Source organism: Rhipicephalus sanguineus, chromosome 5 (genome assembly GCF_013339695.2).
Source record: "Rhipicephalus sanguineus isolate Rsan-2018 chromosome 5, BIME_Rsan_1.4, whole genome shotgun sequence".
In the NCBI taxonomy this organism is placed as follows: Eukaryota; Metazoa; Arthropoda; class Arachnida; order Ixodida; family Ixodidae; genus Rhipicephalus; species Rhipicephalus sanguineus.
Genome location: NC_051180.1, coordinates 148,103,796 through 148,131,558, shown reverse-complemented (window position 1 = coordinate 148,131,558; position 27,763 = coordinate 148,103,796). Strand labels below are relative to the sequence as shown.

General features: G+C 47.0%; 1 protein-coding gene across 1 annotated transcript in view; it reads left to right on the top strand.

Moving 5' to 3' along the window:
• Positions 1–27,763, top strand: part of LOC119394339 (E3 ubiquitin-protein ligase TTC3) — a 167,003-nt gene that overhangs the window by 125,195 nt on the left and 14,045 nt on the right. The window contains exons 30-38 of the mRNA XM_049416060.1: positions 3,845–3,957; positions 6,614–6,673; positions 6,774–6,858; positions 10,845–10,945; positions 15,276–15,372; positions 15,445–15,540; positions 16,267–16,358; positions 19,030–19,250; positions 25,027–25,136. Of these exons, the coding sequence (XP_049272017.1) occupies positions 3,845–3,957; positions 6,614–6,673; positions 6,774–6,858; positions 10,845–10,945; positions 15,276–15,372; positions 15,445–15,540; positions 16,267–16,358; positions 19,030–19,250; positions 25,027–25,136 (975 nt within the window). The remainder of the gene's footprint in view (positions 1–3,844; positions 3,958–6,613; positions 6,674–6,773; positions 6,859–10,844; positions 10,946–15,275; positions 15,373–15,444; positions 15,541–16,266; positions 16,359–19,029; positions 19,251–25,026; positions 25,137–27,763) is intronic.

Here is a 27,763-nt window from a genome sequence, read left to right as displayed (position 1 = left end):
AGTCGCAATCATGGACCAAGAATTATTCCGCTGAATAATTAGCGCTAGCGCGTGCGTTCCGAGTAAGCCACGATGCCATGCACGGTGCCGACGCAGCTTCTGTTCTGCAAGTAGGCTCGACAGCAAAACGCGCTCTCCGCAGAGGCTCGTGACGTCTAGGCCTACGGTAGCGAGAAAGTGCGACGGCGATTCATCGGCGGACGTCGTCTGTTACAGAAACGCTGCTGATAGCTCGTTTCAAGCGTCGCACGGCACGTAAGGAAAGCAATGTTCAGTAATAAATACATGAGTGCCGCTAAAATGTCTGTCACTTCTGTTTCTGGACATCGCGGAATGAAATCTGTGATCGCTCGCAGTAGATATATGGGACAATATCGAATTTTCCTTGCTTCGCGTTTATGGAAGAGCACGCGAACGGTGGAAACGCGTTGACACTTTTCCTCAGATATACTTTATCCATGGATCTTCATCCAGAACAGCTTTTTCGTAATTCCTTCCGCCAGCACGTCCGAGTTTGTAATCACTCTGCGGTAAATACCCCCTTAAAAGGTCCTGCCCTTTCGAGCTCAGGCGCTAGGGTTCCAATTCGAATTTTTTGCTTGCTTTTTTTAAAATGTCATCTCATTAGTAAAATCATATCTCCTGGTCGGAGCAGCCGCAAATGCGCAGCTGTCAGTAGCCGGCCCGTCGCTAACGGCCCACAGTGAAGCGGCTACGCCATGTTACACGTGGGAAGATGTTATCTCATGCGCTGTCCGTGCGGCGGAGACAGACGGCCGGCTAGTTTAATCTCCGCTTCAGCCGCGTTCATCGCCAGCGCTCGCGAGCTTTTACCCGCGGCTAGAATAAGGGTGGTGATGTTATTAATTTGGACTTTATACGGAAAATTATGGCAACGGCGACGGGGCAAAAATCCGCCGAGAGTGTCCATATAATTGCTATCGCAAGGGTCAATGTACGGGGCAGATTTTGCGCCCCCCCCCCTCTTAGGTGATTAGGGGGGGTGCGGCCGCCCCCCCTGCCCCCCCCCCCCCCCTCCCTGTGCGCACGCCTGTTCTCCTGAGATGATTTTTTCCATGAAATTTGCAATGACTCTAAATATTTCTAGCCTTCATAAGAGCCCCATAGTAATACTCAGGTGCTTGAATGTTAATGCAGTATGCTTCTGTATTGCACTGCAGGATGTAAAATTCGCTGCTCCAAAGTGCTCCCACATGCAAAATTATCTGCTCCAAAGTGCTCCAAGATGAAAATTTTGCTGCTCCAAAGTGCTCCAAAACGGAAATTTTGCTGCTCCAAAAATTGCTCCAAATCAGAAGTCCTCGGTAGCATTACTGAAGAGGCTAAAGTGGTGGAGTGGAACTGCCGACTTTTGCTGAGCTTCGTTTTGTGACAAAGCAGATGCAGGCGACGCGGAGCCAAACTGAGCTGAAAGAATGAAGTTTAGACAAATCCGTGTAACAGTCAAAGCTGAAATTTGGGCTAGTTGGTCTTGACTTAAATACATAATAGAGCGGAACAAAACAAGGACAGAGAAAGCACACAGGACGACCGCTGGACTTAAACTGAAAATTTTACTTTGGGCACGTGACACATAAAGTGAAAAAACATCTAAACCTATAGTAACATCACCATTCGGCCGTCAAAGCAAGCTGCACTTGCCGAGCTACGCGTTGCACACGCTCCCTTCCAAGAGGCCAATCTCCTTTTTCGTTGGGGCAATTGAGGGCACACTTACACACCTATCTGCCTCCCTGTGTATATACATGGGCTCACAGATCTCGCGTCGTATGTGGTCATGACCCCTTCCCAACACCCGAGTTGCACCAAATGCTGGGGCGCACCCACACCGCTTACAGTGATCAGCGAAGTGGCCCCCCTGCGGCATGCGATGAAACCGCTGTTTAATGCTCTCTTAGCCGGTCATTCAAACAGCACCCAGTCTGTCCCATGTAACATTTTTTGCAACACAAAGGGATACTGTAGATGACGCCTTCAACACAGGAAACGAACCTGGCAGTGTGGTTTTTTGCGCATCCTTGCCTTCTATTCTCATTCACAGCAGGGCACAGCCGCATCAGCTTACCCGGTGCAGTGCAGTGCACATCGGCACCGCATTTCTTGCCCACTTTCTTCAAGCGATGCGTAAACAGATGAATGTAGGGAACCCCTACCCGCCGAGTACGAAGTCTCCTTCGGTCTTCCTTTGTGGAAGAACGTGCATCAGTCCCTACTTAAGGACTGATGCACGATCACTTGCATTCTACCGAAAGCCAAATCATGCTACTATTCAAAGTCGCTTCCACTTCCTTTGAACCAAAACGAATGACATTTGCACATGCCTTGTTTGCGTCATTTCACTGTTCATTACTCAACACCTTGTCACAGGTGCAGCATAGCCTCAGCTGCTTTTGTGCAATAAAAACCGAGTTAACTAGCCTTGTTTCACTTTAAACAAAATTTTGTGCAGGTTAGTTGGGTCATGACAAATATGCTCATTTTTCTTGATAATATGTGATACCGTATTTACTCGAATCTAACGCACACCTTTTTTCCGAAAAAACGAGTCCAAAAATCGCATGAGCGTTAGAATCGAGTACCGAAAAGAAAAAAAGAAACTCTGTTATCGTATTGCCATCGACATTTCAAAATGGCCGCCTCCTACGCGCCTTGGCCATTTCTGCCATTTTTTCAGTTCGTACGTGTGCCGAGGAGATTGTCATCCCGTTCTGCGTTCGCATCGACGGCATGGAAGTGCCGACTCCAAATACTCGACGAGTGTACCACGATGCCACATTTAAAAGAACAGTTATTACATGTGCAGAGAGACGGACGGAAATCGGGCCGCATCCCGGTCGTTCGGATATAGTTCGGAGTTCCCGAAACGTGCGTGCGAGACTGGCGCAAACAGAAGCAGAAGATTTTTTACAGCAAAGCTTCATGAAAAGGTTTCAGTGGACCAAAGCAGGGCCGGTTTCCCGAAATCGAAGAGTGTTGACAGCGACAAGGAGCTGTCCGACAGCGACGAGGACTGATCCATTACGCGACTCGTATCGCCGCCGTAGTGGTGACAGTTTTAGCAGCAGGGCCCGCTTTTTGACTTTGTGTTTTACTTTTTTGAAACTTCGGTTCTTTAAAACCCAAATACTTGTTCTTCTAAATGTGCGAAGCTTGACTCCTACGGACTTATGTTCTTTTCTCTCACGAAAAATGGGTGCGCGTTACTATCTATGTATTACTTTTTTTTTTGGTCGCGGAAAACGGGTGCGCGTTACAATCGAGGGCGCGGTAGAATCGAGTAAATACGGTATATACTATTGAATTCGCTTCGAGCCTAAAAATGTACTATTCGCACAAGCCTACTTTTTTTGGTTGTGAAATGCCACAGGGATGACTGACAGTAACCGCACAAAAAATGAAAGGTGAGAAAACGGAGTGCAAAGAAAATAGAGCTCAAAGCTAAGAAAATATAACTTCGAAGGGAACTGGTTTTATCTTTCGTTGGAGAAATGCAGCATTGTGGCTTCTTTGCGCTTCAATCTTGACGATGGTGCTAAGATGGTGGTACGGTGCCAATGGAAAGCTGCGATATTTGCATTTTCTAAAGCCCAGTTTTCTGATAGGTTTTGATGAAAACACGCTAGTAAAGTGCTTTTTTCTCAACTTCTACTGCTTATTTTGTTCTAATATTTCACCATGGTGCGAAAGATGGTCTGAGGATTGCAAAAAAATAAATTGAAAAATTGAACGTTTTGACCAAATTTGCCATTCCCATTGGCACATTTAAGGAACTGCACGAATGATGGCACTCAGCTTGACTTTATTTTGGCCCGTTTCACTTTAGACCTCGAGACAGAACGCGAAGAAGAGTAAACTGGATTCTGACGCTGAGATCAAGAGGTTGCAACAGGAACGAGTGAAGCTCAAGGAGGAGAACAAGCTTCTCAAGACCAGCAGGTATGTCGTTACACTGGGATTCGAAAGCTTTCTTTGCCTCATACTGGGCGCTCATCAGGTGGTACACAAGCAGGTAGTTACTACAGTCGAACACGGATATATCGAACCCACATATATCGAATTTTCGGCTATATCAAGCTCGTAAATTATTCCCTTGAAAATCCTTTGTAAAAGTATAGAAATTCGCACGTCTATATCGAACGGTATTTTTACCCGCCATCAGATATATCGAACGACACGCGAGCTGGAAGGCGCATTTCGGCACTCGCTGAGCCCCCGCGACCTTCACGGCACCGCACCTCAGCCGACACCCGAAACGCTTGAGAAACGTGAGAGTGAGAGGGCTCGGACTGTACTCCTATTCGGCGCGTTCTCCAACTTGTGGAACGGCGTTTTTTTTTTTTTTTTTTTTTAAATCACTCTTTCTCCTACGCTCTCAGTGTTACCGTCGGCTCGGAGAGCAGGAACGAAGGAGGCGGCGGCCTGCTCGTTTCGCATTTTCTTTCTCTTTTTTTTGTTGCTGTTTGTGAGTTTTGATCAGCCAACCGCAGCTCACCCCTTCCGTATTTGCTCAGCCAACCACACCTCGCGCCTTTCGTACATCGCTGCTTGTTATGAGTGAAGTGCGCGTCTTGAAAAGTGCGCGAGTGCACCGGCGCAAAAAAAAAAAAAACAGACGACGACTGAATGTGCGGACGCGAGTTCTCGGGGCGGCAAATCAAAGACGACGACGTGCAAACAGGGCGCGTGAAGTTACGCAAGACCAATTTGTCCAATGAGGATCTTCCACGCTAGTGAGAAGAAGAGAGCCACGGGTGTAAACGGAAGAGCGAGCAGACGGGGCTGAGACGTGGCCATGAGAAGAACGTGGCCAGGGCGCGGGAGTGGCGGCCGGCAGGTTCCTGCGTCGAGGCCGCTGCGGGCTCCCACCTGGACACAAACCCAAGGTTCTTCAACGTCTGGCGTTGGCCAGGCACCCCTACGTCTCCTGCTCCCTCTCCAAGCGTCGGTGGATGAACGCCGAAAAGTTGCTGACCGCGATTCGCCCGACGCCACTGTCCCTCTGAGCGGTGCCTTCATCAAAGCCCAGCCTGAGAGCGTCCCAGCCGCACCTTCCAGCATCGCCGACTACACTACTGCGTCTCTTCTGTGGGGCTACGTGTATGGAACGGTGAACAGTCTTTTCCTTCCGAACTTAAAACATTTAGGCACTATTACCATTAAGCGTTTCATAGTACTGTTAACCTTGTCTATCTCTTGCATGTTTTGTTCCCTTTTCTATCAATTTCGCTCTTTTTCTGTTTGTTCAAATATACTGAATGTTGTTTTTTTCTTCTGGGCGCAAATGGTCTCGTTTCTCCTTCCCTCGATGATGGTTGTGTCATCCAGGTTTGCTTATACGAACCTACGCGAGAGCTTGTTAATTTAACAGCCTCGTGACACTGCTGCCCTCGCAGGTAGCCCGGGCGCCCGTGTAGCCATCGCCGCCATCGCGACTGATCGCGAGCGCTTTGTTGGCGGAGTTCACTTCCGTGAGTTGTCGCATACCACCGCATTCCTCTTTTGCGTGCGTGCTCCCCTGCGAGCTCAAAAACATTGAGCTGAAGTTTCTGCTGGCCAACACAACAGCGAAGCTGCAACTGCTCGACCAGGGCATCAAGTCCTTCAAGGTGGGCTGAAGGTTGACCTGCTTAGTGCCATTCAAATGGTGACTGGGCCTGGCGAGACGTGAAGACGGACACAGTGGCCAACTGCTTCCTGAAGGCAGGCTTCGTGACGGCGGAACTTGCGGAAACCAGTGAAGACGGCGACGACAAGTGCATAGAGGACGCATTTCACGAGTTGTCGTCCGCCTTCCCAGCTGCCGTTCCACCCGAAGTGTCTGCGGACGATTTTGAGGAAGCGAACTGCAATGTTCAGGCTGTTGCGAGCCTCGCTGACGAGTACATTGTAGCTGCTGTCGCAGGGACCCAGGATGCCCAGGCCGACAGCTCAAGTGGCGACGAAGTTCGTCTGGACGAAGTGGCAGCTACACGCACGTACTCCGCCGCTAAAGTGGCGGCAGCGTTCGGCTCGATTCGCCGTTTTTGCGGCTACATGGAGTGAACCGGGCTGTCGCACCTGGACAGCCTCGATAAGATCAAGGCCAGCGTCTTCAACTTAATTTCGAAGACTAAGAAGCAGGCCAAGATAAGCAATTTTTTTTTTTTTTTTTGCGCGCAAATAAAACATTCTGTTGAATCGTGTGTGTGGAATTGTCATTCTCGAATGCGCCGATTGTAGGTGATCGTCCACCACTGGTCAGGTCTTGTTGCCTGTATTTTTTTATATCGAATTTTTCATATATCGAACTAATTCGCGATCCCCTTCGAGTTCGATATATCCGTGTTCGACTGTATCTTGCATCATTTTGTGCCCCTGGTAGTGTAACACTCTCAGGATTAGACATTTTTGATCATACAGTGCTTCATTAGATGGTTCGAAAATGTTCTGAAGTTCAAGCACATTACGAAAATTGAAAATTTCAGTTAGAGAAAAATGCATTGTGTGGTGCAGTACTGGCAGTTTGTGGCACAAATTTTCGCTGCACAGATCTGAGTTAATGGTGTGTGGGTTAGTAACATTATCCTAATAGTTTATTACTTCTTGTCCTTAGGAATGAGGACAACATGAAAGAAACACTGGACAAGACTATCACGGAGTTTGCGAAGTTGAAGTAAGTTGCAGCTGCACCTTCCTTGCATTGAATTGAATGTCCTTTGAAGACTTGCGAAAGTGCTTTTCCGTACTGTTGCCGACCGTCACTGTCTTTTCAGGTCTAGAAGTGATGACCTGGAAGAAACGTGCCGGGTCCTTGAAGAGGCATCTGACAATGCTTTGGAAAGGGCAAAGCGTGCAGAGGTAAGTTTGTGTAGTAACTGCTAAAATTCAGTTCTCTCTCTTGTAAACCAGTACAAAAAAAATTGCGCTACTTCCGGCTGACATTGATTAGGGGAGACTGCTTCAGCTTCAGCACTTCGTCCTTACCTTAGAAAGGTAACCTCTTGTACCATCACATGCACCTTAGCCTTCATGCAGCCAACATTAATTGTTGTCTGCTTTTTATGATAGTATATTTTCTTCTTGGTATATTTACACCTCGATGTAATCAAGTATTTAAGGTTTTACATCATGTTCACGGAACACCATGAATTCTATACCTCAATATAATGAAACATGCTTATCAACTATTTCAATATAACAAAACGTTGTATTGTGGCAGAACAGCACAAAAAAGGGGACAGTGAACAGGCAATACACAACGCTGTCCTGTTCACGTTTTCTGTGCTGTTATGCCACAATGCTCTGAACCAACTAGCCCACCTTAAGAACCCTTGTGAAAGTTTTGTAGTTGCCGCAGAGGATGACTAAGGCAATGCATCGAAACTTCTCTTCGTGACAGTGGTCATATGGTTGAGTCGTACGCTGTTTTTGCAAATGCATTTTTAAAATAGTGCTGGGATAAAAGCATCCACCAAAGTGGAGCGGCATCTTCTTCGGCAGTGGTTAGTACAAGGCTGTAGCACCAAACTCAGTGCCCTCTCGCTATTATGCAAGTGATCTCGATTGGCAAGAAAAAGGAGATTGCCGCATGTTTCAGAATATCAGAGCCTGCTGTCCGTAATCCCTTTGACGAATTTAGGTATTGTGGTTGTTTTGATGAATAGGACAAATTCTCGCGTAAAACGATCAGAACAAGTGCTTTGACTGCAAATGAAAGCTTTTTTTTTTCTTTAATGAGTGCATTGCAGCACCAATTGTTTTGGAGCTGCTCACGATTACCTGCCACACCTCTACTAACTCCATAAAATTATGTGGGTGTTTCATGCTAAAACACTGAAGACATCTGTTGAACCACTGCATAGCAGCAAACAAATTGATGATGCCATACTTGGTCTAGCTCGATTCTTTGGGTATGTGTGCGCTTCGCCACAATGCAGTAAACACAGCTACAGTCGAATCCCACTATAACGAATACCGCTACAACGAAATTTCCGCCACAACGAATAATTTTCGATTCCCCGTCAGCCGCCCATAGAAAACAATGCGAAAAATGTCTCGTCACAACGAATACTTTTTCTGGATATTTCCGCTTGAACGAAGTTTTCGCAAGTGCCACCACATAAGGAAAAGGAGCTTGCCTAGGACTGCCGCGAAATTCCGCTAGAAACTCGACCATTTTTCGTTGCCAGAGCCGTGCGGCCGCATCGCAAGACCCGTGTCTTCATCGGAGACATGCTTTCTGCCACCTCACGCACATCCCGGTAAATTTTTTGCCATTGAGATGCTCGGCGACAGATCGTCCATCCGCCATGATGCTGCCGGCGGGTTTGATGCGTGTGCGGGCCGCGGAAGAATCGTTGATGACTCCCGCCATTGTTTTGACGTAGCACTCAATACAAAACTGCTGCTCGTCGTCACAAGCCCTGCGATCGTGAATGACATTCATGGCGTTTTGAAAGCGCACGCGCCGCCAGCGCGCACCTAGTCCAAGTGTAACTGCATTTTGCCGCAACCGCTGTGAATACAAATGCGGTCGTGTCGACGTGATCACGGGCGACCACGAAAGTACGCGCGCATCCATCGAACGTACGCGCACCGACTCAATGCAATGCTGTGGCCAAAACCACGGTAGACGCGATCACAGATAGCAACAACGCAGTTCTGAAGGCACACGCACGGCCAGCGCGCACAGATTGAAAACGGAACTAATATCGTCGCTACCGTTTGCCGGAAGCGCTGCGCAGAAAACCGCGGCAGAGACCGCGGTCGCTATCGTCGCGATTATCGATAGCGAATATGCTGAAGTACGCAGCCAACACACCGGAAGAAAGATTAAAGGCAACAAAGTCGTAAAACGGCACGAAGCGTTTCGACTTTCCTTTCTCTCGCTTATGACTGTGGTAGTGCAGAGCTTCGGCACTTCGTTTTCACTTGGCCTCTACCGAACTTTGGCACGCTCCTTCGCGGCGCTACGCACTCGGCACGCTTTGTATAACCCACGTGTATAACTCGCCTATTGACGCAAAGCCGCCTTCATTGCGTTGCCGTGAAGCCAACTTGCGCAACGAAGTTCGCGTATAACCCGCACCCCAAGTTTAGCGCCAACTTTTCTGTATATTTTGTGCGTATTATACGCGAGAAAATACATTCACACGGTGTGCAGCCAAGTGCGTCCGAGTTAGCGACAGTTAAATGCAAAGGACAATGCATGCGCTTGCTGGGACCAAATGACGAGTCATGATCATCAGATCTTCCTAACTTTTGTGGTTTATAGATGAAATTTCGCTGCAACGAAATTCCGCGACAACGAACTTTTTCGCGCGTCCCGTCAATTTCGTTGTAGCGGGATTTGACTGTACTATGAACTAAGGTGCCATGATTGAGATTGTCACTTTCCTTTCAGATGATTTTAGACCAAAGCTCTTTTGATTTTTTCCGTGCGGCACTTTTCGGTGTGGTGTTCATTAGGCTGAGAAGAGTAATTGGTTTGGTTCAGTGAGCATACTGTCAGCATCTCACCACTCTAGCTTGCACATCTTTTGATGGCAAGCCACAGTGACAGAGTGGTCACTCTAGCTTCGCTTCCACAAGACATTGGGCCTGTGCCTCTTTGCCTCTTTCGGTTTTACACATGATGTATAGACACTTTGAAAAGGATTTGCTGCCGTGGCATCAGGTCGTGGTCACTGGTTCTCTGGTTCAATCTTTTGTACAGCCCTATCTACGTCAAAAGAAATCAGTATGCATACAAGGTCAGATTTCAATACGGCAAAGTTTCGATTTAATGAATTGGAGGTGTTGTCAACTTCATTATATTGAGGTTTGTTTGTATTGTTCTGCTGAGTTTGCCATCAAAGTAAATCAAAGGATACCGTAAGATGCCAAGTAAGCGCCCCCCCGACGGTGAAGGATAATGTGACCAGATTTGGGAGAGGAGCGCTTGCTCGGTCCCGGACCAAAATTCAAGGTGGCAGCGGGAGAGCCGCTAAAAATAAAAAATGCCCATCCATGTTTCTGATGAAATGCTTTATTTATTTATTGTGTTTATTCCCCCCCGTCACTATCAAACTCGTCAAACGACTCCTCAAGAGTTGGACGCAAAAGTTAAGTCCACGTACTCGACCTGCATAGACCTGCAGTGGTACATAGCAGACACCGGAGAGCCTGGCATGCAGCGCACCATCCTCCGAACCACCTGGTGCATTAGATATGCCACACCCAGTGAACGATGACCAATATACGACCGGCCACATGACAACGGAATTTCATAAACCACATTAGACACGCATTCAGTGTACTCTCATTCTTGTGGTTCTTTTTACACAAGCGATGCTTGTCTTGAAAAAAAAAGTGGCCGCAGGGGAGGAGGGTTGGGGAGGGGGGGGGGGGGGCACTTGCTCAGCATTTTACGGTAGGTTATTAGGTGCTCTTTAACTGGCTGTGATGTTGCTGTTGCAGCAGATCTAATGCTTTCGCATAAAAATTAATGAACTCTACGAAACATGTCACCTTACGGTTAGTATATAAATACCAGCATCCACTGCTGCAAATGGTGTGTTGTTAAAAAAAAATGGAAATGTGTGTTTAAGAAAGAAATTGTTAGTGTATCCATCCTGGAGATTATTGGTGACATAAGTGCTATTAGCAGTCGTTCCTGTGGCATGTGTATAAGTGGTGGACGACAGTGCAGGCAATACATTCACATGATGTGAAGGTGTTCTAGGAAAAAAAATTTGAGGGGTCAGTATGTACATGCAACTACTTCAATACGACTTGCATCTACATCAATACTGAAAATGTTGCTTTGAATACTTAATACTTTGTCTAACTCTGTTGTAATTCAGGTACGCATATTGGAGACTGCTCACAAGTGGGGCCTGGAAAGGTTTGACCGATCCAAGAAGCACGTGCAAAAGGTCTTGAAAGAGATGGAAGGCTTGAAAACGTAAGATGATTGGTGGCAACTTCGCTCGCTTCTATGAGTCTTGTACAGTAGAACCCCGCTGATACGTTTTTGAAGGGACCGTAGGAAATAAACGTAAGAGACGGGAAACGTAAGAGCCGAAAAACAGGAAAAACGGCAAAATATTTAGTGGTACAGAATTTTATTTCAATTCTTACAAGCAGCACGAAAATTGGCGCGCTCAGCCGCGATCTAGTCGATGGATAGAAACGCGGAGCTTAGGACGGCCTCATCCACAGAAATGTAATCAACGTATGTGATTTTTTAAACACCAACAGCTGTAGGCATGAAAGAACTAAGCACACGCAATCGCGATCGGCGCGGCGAGTCCGACCGCGAACCGCACGCACGACCACGCGAGCTCCAACCAGCTCGAACTCCTCCCGTTCTCCGACAAATAACGATGATGATGAGTCTACGCCAACGCGATGGCAGAAGTGAATGCCAATCTCGAAGGCCTTGCTTTCGCAAGCAATTACGTCATACACGCCATGTTTGTGCAATACAAATCTCAGAGGCTATGCTTTTGTCAATAGTAAATGCCAATCTCGAAGGCCTTGCTTTCGCGAGCAGTTACGTCATAGACGCCATCTTTGCAATTTGAATCTCGAAGGCCATGCTTTTGTTTGCATCAATTGAAAGATTCTGTTGCTTGCGCCTCTCATGCGGCTAATATTACGGTCAAACGAGGCCAAACTGCGTGAAAATGCACCATGGCCGCTCTCTTTGGTAGTCACTCGGTCGGCTCCGAGCGCACTTCGCGACGTATCATACGGGAACGGTCCGACAGTTACGACGTAACAGCGGGGTTCCCAATACATTGTATCCTATGGGAGCTATGCCGGGACCGGCGGAAAACGACATAACAGCCGGGAAAACGCAGCAGTGAGGAACGTAACAGCGGGGTTCTACTGTATTACTTGTAGCTGTGCAGTAGCACAATTCCTGTTTGGTGTGGCTGATGGTTCTTGTCCTTGTTGGTATGTCTTCCAGTAGCTATCTAAAAAATGAACAAAACATGCATTTCATAGCTTTATACCATAGTTCTCGCTTGATATTCAGAGCCATAATATGAATGTGGACGATGTGTGGGTAAGCATGCGATTGTCGTGATGGATCAGCTGCTATGGTGCCGTAACACTGAGCACAAGATGGCCGGTTCTATCCTCAGCCTCAGGAAGCCAACTATAATCCAAAAAGCTCATTTGTCATCTATGACGCATCACTTAAAGACATTAAACGCCATAGTTTGATTATTTCTGTACTGTACGCATGTACGGATGAGTGATATCTAAGTGTTCTTCATCAGTGACAGCTGTTATTGCTAAGGGATAAAAGACGTCCTGGTTGCCCCAGATGTAGTTTAACTCTGGGCCATAGCGTGCAAGACAGCTGTGTGTAGGAGGTGCTATGCTACGTCATGCTGCGCTATGCCAAGCGATGGCTACTTTGATACAGCTGTGGAATACGATACCTGGACAGCTGAGGAATAGAGGCCTGGTTGCCTGTAGGCAAGATTGAAAACTGCAGTGCTGCAGCGTCTAAGCACATTCATACCTGCCAAGTCTCCCGGATTACCCGGGAGACTCCCGGATTTTGAATGTTTCTCCCGGTTGTATGGATCACAGGAAAATCTCCTGGAAATCCAGTTTAGCCCCGCACGTCCAGTGCATTGCGCGCCCCGTGCGTCACGGTGACGCGAGGTGGGACGTTTCGCGTACAATTTAAAAATCGATCCTAAATGTGTTATAGGTTATATCAGCCGTTAATATTTCGTAGATGATGCGTTTGTGTACACACAAATCTATCCCACAAGTTATCTCGCCTTCAAAAATTTGTGTCACTACTGCTTTAAGTGGAGAGCCTAGCACTTAAAAGGGTAGCCGTTACCGATGTCTGCCGAGATAGCGTGTTCGCCAGCGCTTGCGACCGTCCCTGTCTCAGCGGCGCGCCTTATGGTCCCTTGCCCGACGAAATAACTGCTAAGCAAGTGCGACGACAGGCCTCACACGCGGAGCGATGTTATCGCATGTGCCCTTCGCGCGACGGTGACACCTGGGTCGTTTCATCTCTGCTACAACCGCGTTCATCCCTAGTGCTAGCGCGCATTTACACGCGCGTGAAACAGACGATGCGTAAGCGATGTTATCGGTTTGGACTCTGTACAGATCAGCGGCGACCGCAAAATCCCGCTGACAGTATCCATATAATGCTATCGCAGCACCCCCCCCCCCCCCCCCCCCCCCCCGTTTAGTACATCTCCCGGATTCCGTTTCTCCAAACTTGGCAGGTAAGCACATTGTTTTCTGTCAAAACTGCACCATAGCTGTTCTGAATGAAGCATCTTTGGGCATAGCATTATTGAAATAGGTGAGCTCAGATACCAGGGTGAAGGGGAGATCGTTCACAATTGCAACTGTGTTGTGTCACGTCACCTGGGATAGAATTACTGCCCTATTTAAGGTAAAAAAGTATTATTGCTGCACACCTAGGGACTGTGAAACACTACTGCTTTTCTTTATAATAAAGATACATGCCAGGGACTCTCTCCTTCGCTGTCATCAAATAAGTGCTGCTTTGCTTCCTGAAGACAAGTTTGCATGTTTAATGTATTATTGTTGTTTTTGTCTTTCATGTTTTCATAGTGTGCATTGAGCATAACCATCACGCCAAGAGACAGTCCAGCGCAAATTCTTATTTCATTTTCGGGGGTTTCTTTACTAACATATGTGTGCAGTCTCACTGAACCTTCTGCAATGTTTTAGTGAAATACATTAGCGATATAGAGGGCTGCATTAACGCAATTACTTTCCAAGACTTCACAATGGCGATCGTTATGTTATTATCCATGGCTACACCACATTAGGGAACATGGGATAACACTGTAGTTTTTTTGTTGTTGTTGTTGTAGAGTAAAATCTCGGTGATACGAATCTCGCGGGGTCATTAGAAACATTCGTATCCGAAATCTTATCACCAGAAAACATGGAAAATTAGCATGTGACAAAAGAAAGCTGGCGTACGTTTTTATTTATTGTTTCTCAGGGCCGCAGCAGTGTCGTGAACAGCTGTGAATAATTGCCATTAAAGTAGTCACATGTCAGTGATCACACCTGTACTTGTAAATATATGGTGCGTGCATGCGTGTGTAATCGAGGAACCAGGTGTGTTGTGACCTGTGACAGCTAGTAGCCCCTTCCTAATCTTAGTATGCTTTTCCGCATGACAACAGAGTACTGTGGCGAAAGTGACTTTAGTGTTTTGCACGAGATAGATGAAGGCCAGAAAATTATAGAACCGCTGTCTTTTGTTATTTCCATATCGCGGTGGTGTTGGGGATGTTTTTTGGAAGATTTATGGCGGTGCCCGCACAATTGGGAGGTTTGTTCAAAATTCGGAGTCCCCCAAGCAAATTGGAGAGTTGCCAGGTGTGTGCGTCCCCAACAATCGTGCATGTTCACATTGTGAGGCTTAGCTCCTTCGCGCCAAGACCATCCGCTTCCTCTTTGGTCCTCGTCTACTGACCAGGGGGCACTACATAGCTCTCATTGGGCATCCCAGTGTCGCTGACATTAGCCGCTAGGGGCGCGAAGAATGTGAAACGCGCGCCAGTGTCTCCCTTATGTTTCGGCCATGGTGTGGCTACTTATGGTAAGGGGAGAGGGGGGGGGGGGTAGTTATTGAGTGGGAGTGACACGCATGTCGCGTTCGCATCTTCTCCGGCCATGGCTCACTTGTGCTTTTTCTGTCCGTTAGGCTGTGCACTCTGGCACTGCAGTCGCGTCGGGAAACTCCACTGCACGGCGCCTATAGGAGGACATGGCTTGCATCGACGTGGCAGGCACGTGTAAACACAGTACTATGACACTGCCTCGAGCACAGCAGCACGCATTGATGTGTTGAAAAAAAAAAAAGGCATGATGTGAACGCCATCTGTAATCTAAATGCGAAGGCACACAAAAGCGCATTAGGGCCTCCCAGATTCGCACGCACAATTTTGGAGAATAGAACGCGCTGTTGATGGCCTCTTCTGGCAGACTGGCAGCACGCCGCGCATGTGATTGCCATGTCTTCCGCGACAGCACAGGCAGCACCTGCTCGTACGTCGCGGTGTTAAGACCCGTTTGCAACAACCATACTCTGTTACATTGCAGGCGATGGGCCTTGGCTGGGACCACAGAAAAATTGGTAACACCTTGAAATTTGTACGAGCCGTGATTGTATCACTGAAGTTCCACTGTAGTTAACTGGGAAATACTGGATAAAAAGATCAATGTCCGCACAGCCCATTCATTGCCTGTTTTTTGTTCAGCTCTCTGGATCCCAACAGCCTAGCCGAGTTGGCGCGAAAAGAGAGGCTGGCTGACCTGTACATCATAGAGTGGACCAAGGAATACGAGCAGTTTGAGGTATGCTTGGCGCTTTATGTCCCAGGATTTCTGCTCGTTGTACAACACGAGCTTTTGCGACTTCTTTAACAGCGAAAAGTCCAAGACCACATCGGAAAAGTTGAGAGAGGCCAAGCCCTGGCTGACCTCGAGGTGATAGACCTTCCTGCCAAGCCGGATTTTGAAATTGTAAGTTGGGGAAATTTTTTGCGTTTTCTGGCTTGCTGTGTCCTAACCGATCTTTTTCTTTGCTGTATATTAACTAGAGTTGTGCAAATATGAGATTTCGAATATGAATGGAATGTTCTTATTCGACAGGAGGGGCTTGTTTTTCACCAAACTTCATTCTGCAGCTCTCTTATGCAGTATATGTTGTACTTTTGCATTCTCTTAACCCCTTCGCTCCCTGATGGATATAGTCATGAGATTTCGAAACAAAATGACCGATGACTACTATAATCGTCATCAACAAAAATTGGTCCGACATGGAACCAATGGCAACTGCACACGTCAATCCCCAAACTAATCTTTTATTTGTATGTTTCTACATTCATGTAACCACTTTGCTGCAAAGCAAAAAAATGCACTAAAAATTCACTTGCATAACCATGCAGTGGTTTCTGTCAACCAACACCCAAAGCATGTATTACCCTATAGTGCATATTTTTGTTTTCCCTTTATTTCTTTTACGAGAGTACGCCCACAGTCACTTTTAGCAGTGGCATAGGTCTACTTGCAAGTTTTAAATGCCAGTAATTTCACTAGGGCACAATTGTTTTTATGTAACAGTATAGCACAGTAAACAGAATGCTGTACCAACTAGCCCCATTCCTTGTTAGTGTTTGCATTTTTGGAGCCAGAGGAAAAACGTGGAGGTATCCGGCGATGTCACAATAAACTTTTTCAAACACGTAGGCACTGCCGAAGCCATCGCTTCTCCCTCTTCCAAGACCACAGGCCCCAAGGCCAGCGTTCGCACCAGTGCCGGACGTCGCCATGGCAGCCAGGTAAGGGTTCCTGGCAAGATACGGATGCTAATCAAGACAGAGTTATCATTTTTGAAGTTGTCAGAATGTTATACCACATGCTCCCTTGCGCATAAAAAAGTGACATGTGGCAAGCATGGGGGTCAAGCACTCTGCAAATGCAGTCAAATCTCAAGGTAATAAATATGGATGTAAAATGTTTTGAAATACAGCCGAACCCCTCAATAAGAAATCCGCCCGGGAAGCGATTTTTGTTCGTTCTCGTGAAAATTTTGTAAAAAAATACGCACACCAATTACTTTGTGTAACCAAAATTTATTTAAAGAAGTCGCTGATCTTGCTCTGTTTCACGTTGCTTTGAAAGAGCTTGAGGGCTTGAGCCTCATAGCTTGAAAAAACCTTGCAAATCTTTGTCGTCATGGGCTCGAGGAAAGTGCGAATGATGTCAAAAGCACCAAGAACTTCGCTCAGAATTACTTGCCTTTCCTGCGTTTAATTGCTTTCCTCACTCTCCTTGTCACTCATATTCTCGGTGCACACTTTCGATGATAGCGTCGATAGCGTGCAGCAGTAAGCCAGTCTGTAGAATGCTGGTCTGCATGATGTCAGTTTCGTAGGTGTCATTTGATACTTCATGTGCCAATGTAGTTGCCAACAAAGCCATTAGTGTTCTCAGCGAAAAGAAAGAAGTCTTGTTGCTATCATCATCATCATCATCCGACCGAATGTAAACGGCAATGATTGCACCGATGCTTGTTGGCGGAAACGTATGTGCCCGACTTGTCAAATGAGCAGTGCTGCAATTTTTGAACTTCTGGGTTCCTAACTAGCTCATGGGTTGAAAAAAATGTTGCTGATCACTACCTGAAACTTTAATTAATGTGGGAGTGCTTTTAAAATCTCATCACTGTCGAGAGGGGGCAAATGCATTAACATCTATGGAAATTCCACGGGTACGCCTGATTTCGTTGCCATGGGAATTTCGTTCTTGAGGGCTTTCGTTATTGAGGGGTTCAAATGTATAATCAACTTTTTCAAAGGATGCGCATGCAGCTAGAGCAGTCTGTGCAGTAATACATGGCATCCAATGAACGATACTCTAGTTTATTTCGCATCCTTCCATCCTCGGCTGCTTGGTTGAGTGCACTCGCCCTATGCACTCTCCCATGCGCCTCACGACAATACTTCTGCAGTACTGAAGGCAGAAACAGCTCAATCGCGTTTTTATGTACGGAAAAACATCACCACATGTCATTGTAGTTTTAGTATTTCAGTTGTGCTAATGATATCGCACATTCCTGAAACCTACGAATGTCGCTACATTTTATGTCAAGCATTCACAATAACATTCATTCATCTTGAATTTTCCAGTCAAATTGCAAATTGATACGCTTTTTTTTGTGTGTGTGATCTCGTGTAAGTATGCTTGCTAGGGGTGTGCGAATATTCGAGTTTCGAATTCGAATCGAATAGTACCTAATCGAATAATTCGATTCGATTTTTGAATAGCTGGTATTCGAAGTTTCGAATAATTCGACAGGACGAATATCTACAACGCGACAAAGGCCAATGGTGAAACTTGGTTAGGGTGGGGTGGCAAAAACTATTGCTAACGTCGTTACAGTAGGCCTTTCGCTAAAACTTTCACTGACATCCTGGTTCAAAAGGGAGCGCATGCTGATCTTAAAGGAGGTTGTCATTTCGGCTTGTAGAAAAACAAATGAGCAAACTGTCAAGCCCTTCACAACTTCGTTGCCGAAACGAAGGCACGGACTTCTTGCGTAGTTCGGTCGCGTATGCCGCAAGCGCCGTGAAACGTCCTGACTTTGGCCTGCGAAACCCTCGGTCATTGGCTTTCCTTGCAAAAATTTGTTCACACTGGGCAGTCGTCACTGTCGCACCGAACCACTCGTTCAGAAACTTCCATCGTTTCGGCACGCAGTTAAAACACTTCTGTGAACGGGCGCCCGAAGATATGTGGGCCCGGAGCACATAACATTAGCGTTGTCAAATGAGCCGTATTGCGCGACCATGGGGGAAAAACTAGCTACCGTACCCCTCTCTGTTGGTCGTTAAGGTTTGGAGGGGAGCTCCCGACTGGAATGGCGGCTCTTCTATCAACATGCTTGCGCGCCCATAAAAACTGAGACAAAAGCCACCCTCGAACAAGTGCGTAATCAAACTGTCGTCACGCCGTTGCGTTCCTGATTTTTCCTTTGCCTTGCTGCAATTGCCGGTACACATTTCGTATATACTATGCGATATTTTTGGCCACTATTCAGCACTATTCGATTTGAATTCGATTCGAGGTGAAATTTCACTATTCACACACCCCTAATGCTTGCTGCATTGCACCTCTGCGTTGCAACATTCATATTGCAGTAGTGATTATGTGGGCGCTCCAGGTGCATTTTTGCCGCTGTGATGATCCGTATAAAGTTCAAATCGATAACATCACCCTGAGCGTCATTTCTGTGTGCGAGATAGGAGCCCCCACTCCTGGTAGGTGGGGAGCTGGCATGGTAGCCCATAGTAGCGCACTCTGTATCTCATATCTTAAGAGCGATCAGCAGATGTCTCATTTGCGTGTGTGTTGGCTCCCCTTCTGATTGGTTGCGGGAGAGTGGGATATTGCTAACTTGACAGTTCGGCAATTGACAGCTAAGTGCACGTTGATTCTTCCTTACCACAGACCTAAGGTGCCGAGCTTCCAAGCGCAAGCGCCCCTGTTTTCTCACCCCCCGGGTATTATGCTGCCTCCTGCTGCTGCTGCTGCTCCAGTGCCCAAGGCTGTGCCTCCCATGGTCGAGATTCCGACAGGACCCAGGGCTGTGTCCAGCGCTGCAACAGCCAGGCCAGTCCACGTTGGTGTCACTGGAACTCCTCCTCCCGGCCTTGGCCAACACTATCACGGTACTCGGCTCACTCTGCCATCACATTTTGCCCATTTTACTAAATGAAAGTTCTCGTGCTTATCCTGTCACGATGAATTAAGGGGAATGCATCGAGGGGCTCGTTTTCGTTGTTGGAAACTATCTAAGCCAACATTAAAGTGGACAAAAAAAAACAACTTCCAAGAAATTCCTTTCAGTTTGTGTCATAATTACTTAACAGTTAAAAAACTACAAATAATGTCCCATATACTTTACGTTGCTTCATTAGGCCTTTTCACCACGATAGCAGGTATACAGTGAAAGCTCGTTAATTCACACCTCATTAATTCGAAATTTTGGATAATTCGAAATGGTCGCCGCAGTCCGGTCCGCTGTGCATAGGAGACCATGTGTAAAACGATTGGTTAATTCTAACAGAAATTGCCGCCTCTACGGATAATTCGAAGCGCGCGCCACCGAGCGTCATCATCGTCAAACACTAGTGGAAGCTTTTACGGCCGAACGATAGGTGGCACGACTGGTTTTTTCGAGCTTCAAGTGGCCTCCGAGCAAAGGGCGAGCAAAGTATGGCCTCCGAAATCCAGGGAGCAATTTTTTTTTTTTTTCCCGTAGCCCTCCCGCTATCTCAGCGCCTGGCGCCACTTGTATACGCGGGACCCGCGGGACGCTGAGGAGTCGGCGGAGTAGTCCTAGCAGTCCTAGGCCGCACCCGGCAGCGTCACTTTGTTCCTCGAGCACGTTGTTCGTTCACGCCGTCAAGCCGTCTTATTCCGCATCGAAGTTGCAAGATGCCGCGGGGAAACTACTGCGCGAAGACTGTCAAGGAGAAGGTGGAAATTTTGCGAGAGGTTGACCAAGGGAACTCGAGCAAATACGAAATTGCGAGGAAGCACGGCAAACCTCCGAGCACGTTGTCAACCTACATACGCAACAGGACGGCCATTGAAAACACCTATGAAGCCGAGGATTTTGGCGCCAGTCGAAAAAGGCTAAGGACAGCGAAGTTCCCGGAACTGGAGTTGGCTTTGATTATCTGGGTTAAAGAAATGAGAGCCCAGAGTATCGCATTGAGCAGCCCTATCATCATGGCCAAGGCAGCCGATTTCGCCCTGCGCTTGGACATTGAAGACTTTGTCGCCTCCGAGGGATGGTTTCATCGTTTCAGGGAGCGGCACAATCTCGTATTCCGCACGGTATCCGGCGAGGCAAAGGAAGTGGACGCCGAAACATGCGCTACTTGGAGAAGCGACACCCTGCAGCAGTACTTGGAGAGCTACTCACCACGGGATGTGTTTAACGCTGACGAGACAGCGTTATTTTTCAAGTTGCAGCCAGACAAGACGATCACCTACAAGGGAGACAGCTGTGCCGGCGGCAAGCGCAGCAAAGAGCGTGTCACTGTTCTGGTCGCCGCAAATATGACTGGTACGGAAAAGGTCCCCCTTTTTGTGATTGGCAAAGCACTCAAGCCACGGTGCTTCAAAAACATTCGGTCACTGCCGACGGAGTACGCCGCAAACAAAAAAGCCTGGATGACAGGTGACCTATTCAGGAAGTGGCTACTGAAATTCGACAGGCGAATGGAACTGGGCGGCAGACGCGTTCTTCTTGTCGTCGACAACTGTTCGGCGCACAAAGTCAACGTTGAGCTGAGAGCAACAAAGTTAGTGTTCCTTCCAGCAAATACGACTGCGGCCCTACAGCCAATGGACCAGGGTGTGATAAGGAACATCAAGTGCTTTTATAGGCGTCACATGCTGGAGAGAATGATTTTGTGCGCGGGCGACAGGAAGGACTTCGGCATCACGCTGCTCACTGCCATGCACATGTTGGTGCGCGCATGGGAACAGATGACCGCGACCACAATCGCAAACTGTTTCCGCCACAGTGGATTTGCAGCTGGAAGTGTGCAGGATAGTTGTGACGTCGACGTGGACGGGGCTGAGGAGCTCATGCCAGTGGCATTGCGCGACACTCTTCAAGGCGTACGTTTTGCCGATTATGTTGAAGTTGACACCGGTGCATCGGTGTGTGGTGCCCTGACTGATGAGGACATTATCGCTCAAGTAGCCGGTGCGCAGCCTGTTGCTGAAGAGCCAGAAGGTGAGGAAGACGAAGATGACGAAGCGCCTGTGCGCCCGTCAGCTTCTGCGGTGATGGAGGCACTTAATGTGGCGCATCTCTTCTTCAGCTTTGAAGAGGGTGAAGAGGATTCCCTGCGCCGCGTCCGCGCGCTGGAACAGAGAGCCGCAGCTGTGGCATTCAGAGAAAAGAAGCAGATGGTCATCACCGACTTTTTTTGGCCAATAAATATTTTTCGTGCCCCCACCCCCGAAATCCACCCATTTTTGCTCACTTTCATTATTTCAAATTTTGTTTAATTCGAAATTGCTCAGCGTTCCCGTGGAATTCGAATTAACGAGCTTTTACTGTACTGGAAACAGTTTTTGCTGTTGAGATTTTCAGCCAAGTTGAAAGATTGGGTGCTGTAATTAGTAGAGACAACCGTCATTTCAGGCAGAAATTAGTGTAAGATAATAATGGTTCTTTTACAAACTGCCGCGTCTAGTGGCCGTGCCGTGAACTAGAGGAGGCGACGTTTAACGTAACCAGACGAGCATGCCAACTATGCCAGCTCTCACTCACGTCCTTCAACCTGTCCTGCTCCCGCTACGGTTCGTAGAACCAATAAGAACTGCACAAACAGCGAACAATGCCCCTGGATAGGGTAAAGCCCCTAAGTGGTGTGGGGCACGTGGGATGTAAAGGAGAGGTGGAGAAAGGCAAGTACAGTAGAATCTCGTTAATTCGGGTAATTCGTCATTCCCACACCCTCCCTTCAAAAATGTCCATAGCCCTATGGCAACAAACATTCGCTAACTCGACGTAAAATTGAAGCACACTGGTTAATTCGGACTGGAGGCAAGCCAAAGACGGCGAAACTGAAACTGAAACTGCGTCTCGGAGGCCATAATATTTATCTCATTGCATTTTCTTTGACACACATGTGCAAACATATGGTCTCCGAGATGGGCTCCGGCAGCAACAGTGCGCTGTTGATGCCGATTGCGGAGGCCAAGGAAAACCGCTTTTTTTTTTTCGAAAACTTATGAAAGGGGACGCAAGGTGGCATTTTGGAGCATGCATGTCATCGGCGAAGAACAGATAACAAAGAAACAAGGCCTCCGACGGATAGCGTGCAGACTTGCAGACGTCAGTCGTGCTTTTTTTCCCCCTCTTCGGTGCATTGTTCGGCGTATCGGAAGTGTTGGTGCACGAGGTGGTGATCGGGCCATAGTGGTGGTGTGATATATCACCTTGCCGCGATGTCGGAACCGGCGAAACGCGCAAAGTACGCGGTGAAGGACACGGGAACTAAAGTGAAGATACTAAAAGCGCTGAAAGACGGCGCTTCCAGAGAAGAGGTGATGCGTCAGTTCAACTTAAAAAGAAGCACACTATCGACGTACCTGAAAAACGAGGCTCAAATAATGGAAGCATTTGAGGGCGAGAAATTTCACGCGAGACGAAAGCGATTGCGCACCGCAGCCCACCCACAACTGGAGAAAGCGCTGTTGCAGTGGATCGTTACTGCACGCGAGTCGAAGCTGTCGTTGAGTGGACCACTTATATGCCCGCAAGCAGAGAGGTACGCTCTACGAATTAAGAGTCCTTCAAGGCATCGGTGAGACGGATGAGGCGTCCGACGAAGACCCGTGCGATGAACTACGCCCGGTGCGTCGTACCGCAAAAGAAACCGCGGACGCTCTCGTCGTTCTAGAGAAGTTTTGTTACGATGTCCCAGGCAATACTCTTGCGCTAGAGGGTTTGTCACATGCCCGCAAACTAGTCCTTGCCTCCTAGCTGTCCACAAAAAAAACAAACAAGCATCACGGACTACTTCTCAAAATAAAGGTATGCGATAAAGGAATTGAAAAGGTGTGTTTTTGTTATGCATTTGTTAATTCGACATTCAGACAATTCGGACATTTTTTTTCACTCCCTTGAGATCCGAATTAACGAGGTTTTACTGTAGCAGGACAGGAGAGCTTGTGGCACGCTTACGATCCTCCAAAAAATACAGCAAACTGTTCAAAAATATATGAAATAAACTCTGTTTGTCACAACAGTTGCGTATTCCCAGTGGAATTTCAATGTTTTTTTCCCATTTTTGTTCAGTATCCCAAATTTGATCATTTTTCTTACTGTCAAGGCAGTGGCAGTTCTGTGTCCCCAAGATGCTTCTGTCATGCATCTTAAAGTAGAATTGCTTGGTGAATTCGGAAATGGTTTTGAATAAGCAATAAAATGCAAAAAAATGAAGCTGAAACCCAACCTAGTGATACACATTCGATGTGTTACGTTTGGATTCTCAGGCTGAGAAGGTCCAGCTAGCGCAGAGGATGAAATTGACTGAGGCAGAGCTAACAGGCGCTGTCAATTTCTGGCTGCTCCCCACTCCATATCATAGAACCACTCATTTGGAGCTGTGAAAGAGTGATAACTGTGATGATGAATTTAATCGACACTTGCATTCAGCCTGCTTCCGCATAGCCATTAGCTGAACAAGCCAATGGGCTGGGTTAGCACATCTGTATACTGATGACCATATGTAGCCCTGTCTTCTGGCTTCATTCTTTTGGAAGAGGGCTGGTGACAGCTCAAAGCAACAACTGCATACCTGCCAGCTCTACCGATTGCCCACGAGACTCACAATTTCTGACCAGTCTTCCCGATTGTACAGATGCGGCTATAAGTCTCCCATAAACGGCCCTAACCCACCAGGAATGAAAATAACAAGGGGCAGCTGTTCTAAATGTTTTCTTGCCTTGAGGAACTCTTAAGAGCTTGCCGTGAGACTGTCCCCTCTACCCACTGACGAAGGGGAGGCCACCGTGTTTGTGTGTTGCCCCGGTTATTTGCGATTCGGTGTGTTATCTTTATCATGACGGGGAGCTCGCAATTACATCACACTGCAGCACACACCAGTTAGCTTCGCCGTCCCACGTTATGCGGTGAAATGTGTTAAGTGTGGGATGGGGCCACTGGATTTCGTGGGTTATAGCTCATTTTGCCCTGCGTGCATGTGTAATAATTACACGCGTGCACTGTTATTACAAACACCAGTACTATCGCGGACGTTTAAAAGCATTACTGCAATCATTCAGAGCTGTACCATGTACCATTTCTGTGCTGGCAGCGACAAATCAGGCTGGGCTGCTCCACCTATCATTAATCAACATTGCCATGTGATATTGCCTTGTGGCTGCAAAGGGTCATCATTTTCCCGGTTTTGTGGCTAAACTTTCATCAGGAATTTCCTGATAGCTTCAAATTTACTGGGCTGGTGCGGGCTGCCACTTCGAGTTATCCAGTTGGGTTTTCAGTGGGGAATACAGGACTGCATAAGTTCTTTGAATTAAGCATTTAACAGCTCAAATTATCGAAGCTTTACTGCGTTATGCAAGTACTGCTAAAGAAGCAGTGATGTGTCCATATAAAATTCTTATTTCTTTTTATCCAGCTCTCCAGATCAATCGATTTTACCAGTCCCATCAAGATTGAATTAAAAGAAGCTAATCAACCTGTGGTGAGATTCAACTTTTGAGGCCAGTAAAGTAAATGGGGAAAAAAAGGAAATGGTAGGAAACAGAAATTCTGTGCCCTCCCTCCCCTCATTTTTTCAATGGGTGTTTCGGTGAACATTGGAATTTCTGTTACACCATGCCACTATTCTGTTCTTTTATACTAAACAGGTTATAAATAAGCTTAATGTTGTGTGATTGTGTGTGCAGCATCTGCAGCTCCGATGCCCACTGCTAACGGCGAAACTGCACTGGGGGTCGGCATACCGGCAGTCACACCTCCAGGGTATCCTGGTGCTGCCAGTCGACCTGCAGAAAAGGTGTCAAAAGCTGTTTACTATTTTATCTTCCCATCCATCTACCTGCCCGTCTAATGTGTATTTCGGACTGTAGACCATTCTGCTGTTCACAGACCCTAGCAAGCTTAAAGTTTTTCTCACAAAATTAGAAAGCAGGATAGAAAGACAGCATTGACCTGCAATTATTCAGCAAAACACCAGCCCCACAGATTTTCAAGCTTCTCTCTGCAGCTATTGATGAATCTTCTAATAACCTTCTTCACGTACTTCTGAAGTTGTGAACATCTGCAACGAGGCATGATACATCTTTCTATTTGAAAATGTAAATAGGTGTCTTGTGCGTTGAGCCAGTTTGAGAAGACTTTTTCTCTCTTTCCTAGCCTAGTAGACACATTGGCCTCAGTGGCTGTGGCAATGCACTACTGAGTACAAAGTTGACTTACATCATGCCATGCTCACTGATGTTCACTTATTTAATGAAAAATTTTTTTGTCAGTAGTACTTCGATGGCAACAGATTGCAAAACTTTGCGGAGTGACTTCGTGGTACGGGTGTTGGGCTGTAAGAAGGGTGCGCATTAAATTCCGGCCATAGCAGCTACATTTCAACAGGGGCAGAGTGGGAAATCACTCATTACAGCTTGCCTCATATTTACGTTGCGATGCGTGACAAAACTTCACGAAACGAAGAAAATATAGTGCCCATGTGCTGATGTTGTTGGCTGACAGTAATGTGGAATTTCCCCCAGTACGACTTGCCTTAAATTAAGATTGTGCTTTTAGCACACGATAGCCCTGGAACTTAAGGGGGGACGTGGCTTTCTGTACCAACTTTCTTATTTTTTCATGGATTTTGATGAAAATTGGCACACTTATTTGAAATGTTTTTTTAATGCTACTGTAGAAATTTCATGAATATATCTTTACAACTTTTTGATTTACAATATATTTCACCTTCTGCTCTTGTTCCGAGTCTGACTCGCTTAAAAAATGCGATAGGAAACTCGTTCAAAGTGCTATGCATTCTAAGATGTCTGATTGCGGGCATGACATTCTTAGATTTTTTTATTTGCAACAAAATTTTTTTTAGTTTTCATTTTTCATGAGGTGACTGTGCAACAGGCATCGAGGCTTTGTGCAACTCGTCAAATAGCTAATTATCAAAACGCCATACTGAAAAAGCAAGAATGTCACGCCCTGAAGTGTGCTTCAAGGAATATAGAACAAAAAACGGAACTGAAATAGACCCAGCGGTCAGTGAGAAATCAGCGGAACAAGCGAAGCAGGAAGCAAGAAAAGTCGTTTTGAGAAAACGGCTTTTAAAGTTGTACCAACGATATTACTTCATCAAAAGGCACTGGGGTCGTAATCTTTTGAGTCCTTCGTAATGTGCACTTTCTTGAGTGCCCTGTCTTTAGTTTGAGGTGCCTTGCTTCTCTAAAACACAAGAAGATTGTGATCTTTAAGGTGTTTTATAAGGTTGGACCTCCTGCACATGTGGCCTTTCATCGGTTGTGCCTTTGTTTTCTTTCTTTTTTCTTAAAATCTTTTTATACAAAGAACATGTAGCATGAATTTTAAACGAAGTTATGAAGTGGTGAAATAGACATGACAAAAAACAAGATATTGTAATGCAAGTAGGTCATGTACTATGATGATTTGCCAGCTTTCTTGTATTCATGCTCTCATTAACATAATTAACAGTCTTGATTGCAATTGATCATTGAATCATTTTTATAGGATACTAAGAGCGGCTCTCATCATGGCAACCTATCCCTTCCTCCTAAATAACAGGCAGTTATGGCCAAGACATTGGTGGAATAGGAATTCCTTAGCAGTTTATTCAACACGCGAACTGGGCAGATATGAATTCATCTCCCTGTTTCACTCAAGCTAATTTGTAAACCTCGCCTGCGATGCGCTTCATCATTCACCCGGTCGCGGACACGGTTTTCTGCGAGGCTTTTATTTTTTCAGATGATTCATGAGCGCTTACGGCGATACCAAGCACGGCCCCAAGCGCACCTAAATTGCATCACCAGTGCTTTATTTCACCTCTAAGTGCTCAGCCGCACACTCCGGAAGTCGGCACGCGATGTGCTGGGTGGCGGCATTCGGTGACGATGCGCAATATGCCTAGGTGCGGCGACGAAAAATAGGCGCGCAATGTGTTTGGCCTCGCATTGCGGGACGCCGACGCGCGCCCGCTGCGCGACGAGCTTGGCCGCGGGGTCCGCTGCCGATGCGTAACATGACCATCCGCTGTACCGAGAAGCCGGCGGGGGAAGCGCTTCGTTCCTTGCGAAGAAGCACACTGCCGCAAGTCCGCTAACGCGTTGCTCTTGCCCGCAAAGTTCGAGGTTCGTCTCGCGTGCCGACGCCGTGAGCGGAGTTAGGCCTAGTGACGACTCCGAGCAGTAGACGCGCCGGCCGCGGTGCCCGATGTTTCAAAGTACGTAATGCGTGGTCGCGAGTATAAAGAGTCGTCCTGCGATCATCTTCGTCAAGACGTCCGAAGTGCGCATAAGCAGAACCTCCAACCACGGATCCGACGAGTCAACGCTAGATAGTCGGTCCGAGACGCGCGTGTGATGGTGTAATGTGGGCCCAGGATCCGAAATAATTCAACCGGCAGTCAGGTGATTCTGT